The sequence below is a fragment of the Pieris rapae genome, chromosome 8 (assembly GCF_905147795.1).
Source record: "Pieris rapae chromosome 8, ilPieRapa1.1, whole genome shotgun sequence".
In the NCBI taxonomy this organism is placed as follows: Eukaryota; Metazoa; Arthropoda; class Insecta; order Lepidoptera; family Pieridae; genus Pieris; species Pieris rapae.
Window position 1 is genome coordinate 4,666,510 of NC_059516.1, and position 12,704 is coordinate 4,679,213.

The window sequence follows — 12,704 nt, forward strand, 5'->3', positions numbered from 1 at the left end:
TGAGACAGATTTTTACATAAGTGTTTTTAACTACAAAATCTTTTAACAATTAAAAACTGTTATTAAATAAGTTACATCCAGAGCTAATCTTTTTCTTAACTAACGTAATATGTACATAGTACGTTTAATGAATTTATGGCAATTTTTTAAGGATAATAATGTCGTCAAAACGATTGCCAACTTAACTTAACAAACTATGTGACTCGACGATATCGATGGCGTCAGAAAAAGGCCTACATGTTCCTTAGTTTTCCATTTAAGTGTGGTTAATTGTTCTTATTATAATTATAATAATTTTATCGTACCGCTTAGGTCCTAAGCATTAGACACAGTTTATAATCTTTTTACATAGCACACATAGTACAGATAGTCTGTCTATTATTAAAATTAATTAGTAATCTGTGTGTACAACAGATTTTGGCGGGGAGATTCTTTTTGTTTGTTTATTTAATAGTGAAATTTTAATATTATATTAAATATGTATTAAGTATTACAATTTCTGGAATAAGCCTATCAGTAATGATCTATTTGCTACTGTTATTCCTTTTAATTATATTTAATAATAACTTCTACAGGGCAAATTATTTATGTGCTGCATAGAATTTAGAATTATGTGAACCATCAACCAGTGCTTAATTTATAATGATATTGTTGTCTAGAATCGCATTTATCATAAGTGAGCAGCATCTACATTTTGAGTGCGTTTATAAATGCTTTCTTAATCAGCTACGGGGTAAGAACACACAAACTATGAAGTACCTAAATGTTGCTGAAAAAAATGATGCAGCAAAAAATATTGCATTGCATTTATCACGTGGAACTTCGCGAAGGGTAAATTATACGTTTATAATACATATTTTATAGTAATATACGTAATATGAATAGGATAGGTTAGGTTTCCTAGACTATAATAGCATAGGTTATATGTACTTGCAAAATATTTCACTATAAGTATGCTATGTTGTAGTTATACTGTGTGCATTAAAATACAATTTTATTCTTTTGTTGTTATAGAGGGAAGGTTTATCGCAATATAACAAGATATATGAATTTGAAGCTGAAGTTTTGGGGCAAAAAAGCCAAATGGTAATGACATCTGTGTCGGGTCACCTTCTTGCTTTGGAATTTGTTGGTGCTTATAAAAATTGGCAATCTTGCAATCCCCTTACACTTTTTGATGCTCCAGTTTTCAAGTTTTGTCCAGAAAACTATGAGAAAATTAAGGTACAAAGTATTGCATACCTAACCACATATACTTTTTTTAAAAATTTATGAGCTTTTTGAAATTTAATTAAGCACTTTCATTAAAATTAAATACATATAATTTAGAAGTTTTACTTATGTACATACTTAGTTTAGTTGAGCTTATATGAATTATATTAAAATAATTCCAGAAAACATTAGAAAGAGAGGTCCGTGGTTGTCAAGGGCTCATTATATGGACAGATTGTGATAGAGAAGGTGAAAACATAGGTTTTGAAATTATAGAAGTATGTTCTGCTGTTAAGAATAACTTGAAGATTTTCCGTGCAAAGTTCTCTGAAATAACAGCAATTTCTGTGAAAAGAGCTTTACAGAATTTGGAACAACCTAACAAAAATATTAGTGATGCAGTTGATGTGCGTCAGGAGTTGGACTTAAGAATAGGTAAGTTTTTCATACTTTGAAAAAAAATGTTGCTAATGTATGCGGCCTGTGACACTTCAATGACGTATGTAGCTAATAGTACCATTATTGCCTTAATATATATATTAAATCTTATTATGAAGCCGAATATTAGTAATTGATATATAAATATGGAGTAAAAATGAAAGAATAATAAATTTGATATTATATCTTCAATTTGAAATACTCTCTCAGGATATTGCAGGTGCTGCATTCACTCGGTTCCAAACACTACGTCTCCAAAAGGTATTCCCAAGCACTCTTGCCCAGAGCCTTGTGAGTTATGGTTCTTGTCAGTTTCCAACTCTGGGATTTGTGGTGGAGAGATATAGAGCTGTTGAGAACTTTGTTGCAGAACCGTTTTGGAAATTAAAAGGTGATATTTTACAATATGCTAACTGTACTGGTTTCACTTGAGTTAGTTACGTGGTTATGAGATACAGCCTTCCTTGATTTGAAAGAAAAAAAATGTGTGCCGTCACGGGACGCCTGGCAGATGTGAAACATCGACATTATTTTGTTAAAGTAATAAGCAGAAAAGAACAGATTGTGATAGGAACTAAATATGTCATAATGATCAAATAAAATATTACGATTTTTTTCCAGATAACGATGTCTATTTGTTGAATAAACATTATTTTCATTAAATATTTTTAATGTGAAATTTACTACTGCATTTAGACTGTATATCATATAGCGTGGCGACGCGTCGCCACGGCATGCGTCGCCACGCCAGAAATCGGTTTTACGTGCGGCTATAGATGTTTCACATCAAAAAAATCATCATCTACCTATCAATAAAAATTCATAAAAATATGTCAAGCTGTTTCTGACATAGTTATGAAATTAAGAAAGTTTAAAAGTTCGGGATGTAAGGGGATTAAAAATTATTAAAATATTATTGTTGGATGATGTTTCTTTATGTTGAAATAATGAAGAAAAATTAAATCCCGTAATTTTTTTAAAATAAAAAATAAATATATTCCTAAGGGCCTGTTTCACAATGTATGGATAAAGTACCCAATAGCTATGCAACACATAAATTATTCGAAAGATAAAAGTTACGAATAAGAAACTTCGCGTTTCATGACGAATAGTGCTATCTGACAGTCGTGAAACTCAACAAACATTAGTTTATCCTACCAATAAGTAATAAATAGCTTATTTGGAATTTATCTGGACACTGTGAACCTTACCAAATTTAAAATTAAGATTAAGAAAATTAAGAAAAAGAGATTACTAAGGTTTTTCGCTATATGAGTGTTATTTGAGCATGTCTAAAGTCCATTGCTGAGCAGCCATGACCCGCACAACTTCAAGCCAATAGACAATATTTAAATTTCGATCGATATAACGATTAAAGAACTATATGTTTGTAGCACCCGTATTTTTATAAAAAAATTAAATAACTCTCTATAGTAGCTTATCATTAAAAAAAATCAAATATACTACTACACGCAATACTCGTCGAGCGAGTAAGCTTATAGCCGAAGCCGCATATAAATTATTTGAAGAAATCTATTAGGTATGAGGATGTGCAATTATTTAATAAATTAACATCTAAAATTCGCAATATTGGTGCGTTTGACAAATTCAAAAATCCATTAAAGATGCATGTTAGAGTGAATATAGTAGACTACAATTGGGACGGCTAATGGCGTGTATCTCGCTCGTATTAAGTTTCTCATATATAAATAAAATATATTTTTATAATGAGAAATATAGTCCTTTAAACATAAATTTCCAGTAAATCACACAATGAATGGCTTAAGCGTCGATTTTAATTGGGAAAGGGTGAGGCTGTTTGATCAAGAAGCTTGCCAGGTATGTATTAAATATTAATTAAAGAAAAATTAATATAAGTTCTGATGAACTATATGAATTTCTAAAGCTTCTCATTTTGCATCACTTGTCCACGTCATATCTCTATCATAATAACAAAATTCATGTTTTAATTGTTTATAAAGATAGAAAGAATCTCTTTAATCAAAAATGGACCCAAGCCAACTTTAAGTTGCTGTCACCAGCAACACTGAACACTGCTTTGCTACCAAAAAAAATGATTTTGTTTAGATATTTTCTATATGTCGAAGTTACAACATTATGTAGTCAAATCGCGACGGTATTCAAAAGATTTTTTTTAAACAGAAACTTTATTAGCGAATTATAAAAATAGTACATGTGTTATTTTAAACGATAGATATTAGACTCCTATTTAAACGGTGGTCGATGCTAGACTGAAGTTAACATGATTACATTCTCACAGCTAAAAACCCTTACATGATAAAAATTATGCAAAACTAAACATTCGTTGTATCATTTGTACTAACGCTTATGGTGCGTTCTGGGTATATGCGTGACAATGTAACTATGTAGTGTCTTGCGTAACTTATTTATTTTAATTACCCTTAAAAGGGTAAAACAACCACAACCTTACGAAGTATTTTACGATTAGCCTGAAATATTTCTAACAAGCGGTCAATCCTGGCTTCGATGTCATGTCAATGTAACCTCTGTATTCATAAAAGTAGTCATACGAAGAACGGCACGGGTCAGCTAGTTGAATATGTAATAGATTATAATAAAATATAATGAAAAAGTTGTGGTAGATTTTTCTCAAAAAATCAAATATATCTAAAAATGAAAGATCGTGTGTCAGGCCCAGAAGTCTGAACCCACTTGCCTAATAAAAAAAAACAAATCATCATAAACAAATACAACATTTTGAGGCTGAAACCTAAAAGGTAGCGTCACTGGTTTTAAAAAAAAAAGTATTACTCTTGTATGTATAAATCAAATACGGCCATTATACTTCGCGAAGTTTCGACTCAGAATATTACACAAATAGTCATGCGTTAATTAACCTCGTCCATATACATACTATAAGCCTTTAATAGCTAGCTAATGTTTAGTTTTAATTTCATTTCCAATACATTATTTAACAAATTTAATTAAGGATTCAAATTTAAGGTTATACACGAGATATGTACAGAGAGTCCTCTTGCTACGGTAACCGATGTCAAAACGAAACCTAAATCAAAATGGCGACCTTTGCCGTTAGACACTGTGGTAAGTATTTACTTAATATTTACACCATTTACCTATGTAGGGCATTCTAATGCAACCTGTGACTTAAGTGCCTTTTCTTTTTTGTCAAACTTTGTTTACTGTGTGAAAAAAAGAGGCAGAAAATATGTGTATGATGAATGTCGTTTTCAAAGTCTGCATGCTTGTCTTTAGATAATGGGTATAATGAAACGAATGTTGTCCCTAATTGATTTATCATGACATCTAACGCATTGCTAATTTTCAAATGCTATAATAATACAAAATAATGGAATAATTCGCGTTGTTTCTTTTTTTACTATTTACGTACACCAAAGATTCGAAAAAAACTACAGATTAAATTTAATAGTAGCCGAGCTAAATTCCCGATATTTTGTACATATAATTTGGCGATATTCTACACTATTTAAAATGAATAATATGTTACATTGGTAAAAATGCTCTCATAACATTTTAGGAACTTGAAAAACTGGCGTCAAGAAAATTAAAAATTAACGCCAAAGAAACTATGAGATTGGCGGAAAAGTTATATACCCAGGGTCTGATAAGCTATCCTCGTACAGAAACAAACGAGTTTCCAAAGGAAATGAACCTGGGGCAACTGGTGGGTCTACACACCAGCGATCCCAATTGGGGTTCGTTTGCGCAGAATATTTTGGATAGCGGTGGACCTACTCCCAGACAAGGAAATAAGAGTGATAAGGCCCATCCGCCTATTCACCCCACAAAATATACTAATAGTGAGTTTTTTTTTGTTTTTTTTTCTGCTTTACTTGTGTAGTGACAACTAACATCTTGCCCGCTCTACGCCCCTGACTTGCGAATTGGTAGTAAATGTAAATTTACAATTTTATTTTTTTGACGTTCATAAATGTACTTGTTTACCTAGATGAATAAAGATATTTTGTTTGTTTGTTTCTTTGTTTGAACAAAAATAATTAAAGAGCATTCTTTCGTTTTCAAATTAAAACCGAGGGACAGTTTATAATTGGCCAGTGACTGCTTAAATTATGTACATGTCCTGGATACAAATCCATTGGCCGGGTTATCAAATTTTTTAATAGTTTATTCCATGACCTGAATACAAGTCATTTGGCATTGGCTGATATAGGATTAATATACTTAAATTAGCCTGTGTTGCCAGATTTAAGCGGCAACGAGCTACGCCTATACGAGTTCATAGTTCGTTCGTTTCTCGCCTGTTGTTCCAAAGACGCACAAGGCCAAGAAACCACAGTTAATATTAATATTGCCAACGAAGTATTCTCAGCCAATGGGCTTATGATAACCGCGAGGAATTATTTGGACGTATATCCATATGATAAGTGGTCGTCTAAGGAAATTCATGTCTATCAGGTTTGTATGCCCCATATAGCATATGGATTTTTTTATACGAAAAAACAAAAACTAAACCCTAACAGTTTATTTAGATATTTTTTTTCGTAACTTTAAAATGATCTATAAATACAATAACAAATAACTACTTTAAATAAATACATAAATAAAATATGAATGCCATTTTAGTCGGGACAAACATTCAACCCGTCAAGTATAGATCTCGTGGACGGAAGTACGTCACCGCCAAACTTGTTAACGGAAGCGGATCTTATAGCGCTCATGGAAAAACATGGCATTGGTAAGTAATTAAAATTATTAACATCAATAATTCATAAAATAGAGCTTTGGCCATCAAACTTCATAAATTGTTGTATTTCAATTATAAATAAAAGACCTTGTCTGCATCAATGGCTTTTTATCTTGGGCAGAGAAAGATTGCTTTTAAATTACGATAACAAATCTTAAAGGGCCGACAACGCAATTGCGAGCTGGCTTTGATTGTCCATTCACTTGTGCCTCCTGCACGTCTGCCCCTATCCTATAAAAAAATTCAATAACATTGTGGGATTTCTTCGTTTTATTAGGCACGGACGCAACACACGCAGATCACATTGAGACAATAAAAAATCGATCTTATGTAGCATTAGCAGATGCTATACATTTCGTCCCAGGCCTGTTGGGTATGGGACTAGTCGAAGGATACGACGCGATGGGTCTTAATATATCAAAACCGCATTTGCGAGCGCAACTTGAAGCTGATTTAAAAGCGATATCCGAAGGAAGAAAGCAGCCTGATGCTGTTTTAGCAGAACAGGTATGAAACGTATGTAACAAACCTTAAAAAAGCTAGCAGTGCCACCACCATTTAAGGTCAATTGGTACTTGGCAGAATATACCAGCTTCCAAGGTTGTCTTCCTAATTTCCCCGACGCTTGAGGTGCAAGACCTCATTTTGAATAATCTATTTTTTTCTTATAAAAGCTCACGAAAGGCCACTGCCACTGTCTGTGCTGCCTGCATTGAGTAAATCTTCTTGATCAATTAATAAAATTCTTCAAATCAATTGAATTCTTGGTTATTAAATTGACACAGTTCGAAAATAGTTATATAACTTATACTATGGTATTAAATTTATTTCCGAGATTTTAAATGCCTGGGAAATTCTCATGATTGCCATTGGAGATTTTTACGATTTACTGTGTCCATCACGAAATCGTAATCAAATAACTTCAGCATTATGTACTGGCGAAAAAGCGCTAAAACTTTTGGAATCTCACCTCAGCGATACAATTCAAAAGGTAAAATGTAAATGAAACGTAATTAATTAATCACAACAATCGTCTGTTATTATGGGTATACCGCAAGGCTTCATACTTGGTCCCTTCTTATTCCTCGTATATGTGAATGACCTACCATTTCTTGAAAAGGAGCTTCACAAGATAGTTCACTGGTTTGGTACAAATAATCTAAAGAAAAGAAAACAAAATGTATTAAATTTGTTACGGCAAATATAAAAATTAGTAATGCTCAAATAATTATTATGAGGAAATAGTCTTTGTAGATAATGCGGTATTCTTGGGAGTTAGATTAGATAGTAAACTCCAGTGGGGCCAACACATAGAAGGTCTTTCGCATAGGCTAAGTTCTGAAGCGTTCGCAGTGAATAAGATTCGCGATTTTACGACTGAAAATACAGCAATTAAAAAAAATTAAAATACTCGTTTATTTCAGCTGTTTTTATAGTATCATGTCATATGGAGTTATTTTGTGGGGTAATGCTGCTGACATTAAATCGATATTTGTAGTACAAGAAGGGTGATCTGCGGAATATCCCTACGTGGGTCAGTCTTACAAATGTTGTGTAAAACAAAAATCTTGGAGATTAAAAAGAGTGGCGGAGAGTTTTTTGCCTCTTCTCTTCCCTTCTACGCCCTTAATTTGTGAACTGGTAAAATTTGAAGAATTTAACATGTATTTATTTTTTAACGTTCAAAAGTGTATATTGCGCTACTTACCTATATGTATAAATGATTTTGACTTGATTTGTCATTTCTCCAATAATGTTTCTCACGGTTGTCTGACATTACAGGTTGCAAAATACAAAGAAGTATACTTAACAGTTACAGCGGAAGCAAATAAAATAGATGGCGCTCTTGCTGAGAGATTTTCCGAAAGGCCGTTAGACTATACACCTAGTGAGATTGGCTCTAATAATATGCCCTCTGGTAAATATATATACGCGACCACTATTTACTAATACTTTGGCTTACGACAAATAATTGAACCGTATTTAAATTTAAGACCTATGATATAGTTGTGCTGTGCGGCGTGCTCGATTTTCTCTGTCTGTCTGTCTCTCTCTCTCTCTTTCTCTCATAAAAAGCAAGGCAAATATTTTTATTTTTTTTTATCATGCAAATGTTTATCACCGGTGCTCGAACCAATACAGAATTACTATAAATAAATTTTCAGTGTTCAAATGTCCGAAATGTGGTTCGGATATGATACTGCGACAGAAGAAAAACAATGCAGATGAATTCTACATGAGTTGTATGTCGTACCCAAATTGCAAAAATGCTGTCTGGCTGCCTTCTATTGTTAAAACCCTGCAAGTCCTACCAGACACATGTCGTACAGTAAGTAAATGCTTTATTAAATAATTTTCCCCAAATCATATAATATAATAATAATAAGTACATAGTAGTACATTATATATTAAAGGAAAATTTTAATATAAGAAATTCGACAAGTTTACCTTACCTTAATAGCGGGTTTAATGGTCGCCTAAATAAGGATTATAAATAAAAATGAACCGCAAAGTATGTTGCTTAGCGCAAAACTAAGTCGTCTGACCAATTCGCTTTTGTAGAGAAACATTTTAAAAATTGCTTTGAAAACGTCTATGGGGTTAGGTAAAAGAAGAAAAGAGTCTACAAATTCTTAGAAGACCGGCATCGCACTCGCGAGCCCTCTAGCATCGAGAGTGTCCATGGGCGGCGATATCACTTAACATCAGGTGTGTAACCTGCCCGTTTGCCCCATGTTCTATAAAAAAATGAACGCCTTATTAAGCTACTGGGCTGCGACATATATACACATACATAATATATTTAATAAAATAAAGATTGCCGAAATAACTAAATGATTTTTTTTAGTGCGGGCCGAATTACAAAAAGGTTAAATTCGAATGGCGAAATAACTCAATAAATCACTTATACCCATCACCTTACACTGCATGTATTGGTGGTTGTGATACAACTTTCTTAGAACTGCTAAGAATAAACTTGAATAGTGTCCGATCTACACAAACTGATAATAACCAACATTTATCCAATAGAACAACAAATGCTAATACAGGACAAAGTATACGTAATACAAGTCAGAATTTACCTAATATAAGACAAAACTTACCTAATACAGGGCAAGGTATACGTAATACGAGTCAGAATTTACCTAATATAAGACAAAACGTACCTAATACAGGGCAAGGTATACGTAATACAAGTCAGAATTTACCTAATACTAGACAAACACAGCCAAGGCAATTTACTCCGCCCCTTAATACAAATAGAGGTCAAATACCCACACAAACACCTAGATTACCAGTACCGAGAAATGTGGGAAATGGTCCACGATTCCCAAATCCAAATCCTGGCGATAGTGATGATAATAATGTTATTTGTGGGTGCAATAAACCGGCCATTTTGTTGACTGTCAGAAAGCAAAATGCAAACTTTGGTAAGTTTTCAATCGAATAATCTAGTATTTATACTTAATCTGATTTCTTATAAAATTAATCTTCTGAAATTTCTTTCACATTAGTTTTTATCAATCCATATTTTGTTCTTTAAAATTTGTAACTGTATCATAGCTTTATTGATACGTGTAATTCGTCTTGTACTATTGAAATTAAATTCATCTTTTTAGGTAAGAAATTCTACAAATGCCAAGCAGGCAAAGATAACAATGGTTGTGATTTCTTTCTATGGGCACCGGAATCGGTAGATTCCAACGTTCAAAGTGATGCCTCATGGGGCACTTCAACACCTGGAGATTCTTGGGGTACTTCTGCCCCGGGTAGTTCCAGGGGTACTTCTGACCAAAACGATTCTTGGGGTACTTCTGCCCCTGGTAATTCCAGGGGTACTTCAGACTCCGGTATTTCAAGAGGTTGGGGCGTCGCATCGAGTTACAATAGAGATGACTTTCAACCCAATGAAGATAATGTTATGTGTGAATGCCGGCTTCCGTGTAAAAAGTATGTACGAGTTTCTATGCGATAACTAATATTACTATTCTGAAAGAAACGAGATAAAATTATAGATTTCCATTTATCTTTGCGATAGTTTTGTCAAGTACGAGTATCTATACAAGATAATATTAGATTAAAGGGTTATTTGATATTAAGTGGAATAGAGATAGATTGCTTTCTGAATGAAATAATTAATATCGTACCAATTCTTAAAAGGCCGGCAACGCACTTATGAAACGTTTGGCAAACTGAATGTCCAGGACGGCGTTATCTTGACATCAGATGGGCCTCCTGATGTTTGCTGCCATTATATAAAATTAAAAAAATATATTTTTGGAATTTCTATGAAAATCTAGGTTATCTGAAAAACCAGCGTGGATAGCTAGATTTGAGAATAGCATGTTCTATCTATTTCTATAAATATTAGTATTTATGATAACGTAATTTCTTAATTACAATAATTTCTAATGATATTGTAAAAAAAATTGCTGTCGCAAATTATCTAGATATACATAGAACAGTAACCAAAATTGGTTGCCAGCGAAGCTCTTTATCGTGTTGTAAGGAAATAACCCTATATCATTTTTTCTATCTGATAGGATAACTGTCCACAAAGAAGGTCCGAATAAAGGGCGTCCCTTTTACGGCTGCCCCAAGGAGTTCAACAAACGATGCAATTTCTTTCAATGGGCAGATGGGGAATCTTCAACCAGCTCGGGTGAATTTTATTTTCTATGAGAAATACGTCCATAGACGATTCCGTAATGATTGGATGTTTGAATAATGATTGATGTTTGCGTTTAAAAAAAGGGAATGTATGGTTTTATGAAATCACGGTAAAAGTGAAACTTTTTTTCACATTACACATATTTAACTAAAAATTTTTGGAATAATATTCCATTAAGGGTATACAAATCGCTTTACCAATCCTAATATTATAATTGGAAAATTGGAATGATAATGGGAAACCAAAAAAAAAATCACTTTAATAATTAACAACATTTACACTAAACACTGACAGTAACAAACAAAATAGCGTGGAGCACTGGCACAAATTAATAATATTAGTCTAATATCACGGTCAGCTGCTGCGAACTATGTGCGCCGCCATATTGGCCTAGGCTGCTATGACGAGCGCCTTTCACTTTATCCCTACTCCGCGGCCGACCGTCACGCGACATGCAACACACAGACGAAAAAGTTTGAGTTTCACTTTAAAATATTAAATAACGAATTAAATTATCATTTAGAAAAATTAAACCGACTTGTTAAATTTTGCCAAATGCATGTCAACCGAATGCGATGCGGAAACATTTTAAAAGCTACTGAAGCTATTTTTATGAACATGGACTATTCCCTGAGTTGTTTCAGGAATTAACCTATTTAAAACATAAACATCAGAGCAGTGGTGGTCCAGTTGTTTTAGCGTAGAACCTATTCGTAGAGGTGTTCATTTCGATCCCCGGCTGTAAACCAATGGAAAAACGTCCTATAGTACTCAATTTCGCGTACATGAAAGCCGGAATATCATTATCATACGTATTTCTTTGAAGCCTAAATATATAACTCTCACTTTTCAATTTCAACAATTATCTTACACATACATACATAGATAACCGTTTTTTATTGATCGTTATTTAAATAACTGATTGTCTCAATGTTAAAAGATAAAATTAACTACATTACCAAAATCATTATTTATTCCTTTTCTCTTTTGTTAATAGTCGAAGCCGATATAGTATCTTATCCATTTTTGAATTATATATTTCATGGACGAATTGCTGTTTGAAGCGAAAAAAAAGTAAACAAACGAATTTAAACGCTAACTTTTTTAAAATTTAAATCAAAAGAGTTTTATAACATAGCAATTGGTCAAATTTGTCAGTCAATATTAATATTTTGCAGAATGGGGAAACAGTACCAATAGAAGAGGTCGGGGACGTGGACGCGGGGCCAATTCTAGTTCGGATAGTCGTAGAAAGTGTAGCGTATGCCGACAAGAGGGACACACAAGAAACAGATGTCCCAATAATCAATAAATACAAATTCTCGATTGAGCATCGTTTTTATGTATTAAACGTATTAATAAAACTACTTTTGGTATTGTTATCGTTTAATTGAATTGTACCGCTAAGAATAAAATATTACTTTGTTTTCTAGTTTTTTTATTTATTTACATCTATGGATAATACAAAATTTATTGACGACTCAACATACAAGTACTAACGAGGAAAATCAAACGTAATTTAATTATTTGTTAATTTTAGCTTTATTATTTTTTGTAAATTGTAACAATATGTACGTTACCTACTACGTATTAGTGCGAAGTTCAATGACAGGTTGGCGTACTTAAAACGTCTTCTTAAATCTTAATATATAATTG

General features: G+C 33.0%; 1 protein-coding gene across 1 annotated transcript; it reads left to right on the forward strand.

Moving 5' to 3' along the window:
* Positions 1-475: 475 nt before the first annotated feature.
* LOC111002856 (DNA topoisomerase 3-alpha) lies at positions 476-12,475 on the forward strand. The gene is made up of 16 exons (XM_022273121.2): positions 476-831; positions 1,015-1,224; positions 1,395-1,647; positions 1,871-2,041; positions 3,413-3,489; positions 4,636-4,734; positions 5,189-5,471; positions 5,876-6,087; positions 6,256-6,367; positions 6,654-6,883; positions 8,159-8,294; positions 8,542-8,705; positions 9,225-9,807; positions 9,997-10,327; positions 10,921-11,039; positions 12,227-12,475. The coding sequence occupies exons 1-16, from the start codon at positions 643-645 to the stop codon at positions 12,358-12,360; spliced, it is 3,303 nt and encodes a 1,100-aa protein (XP_022128813.2). The 5' UTR covers positions 476-642; the 3' UTR covers positions 12,361-12,475.
* The last annotated feature ends 229 nt before the right edge of the window (positions 12,476-12,704 follow it).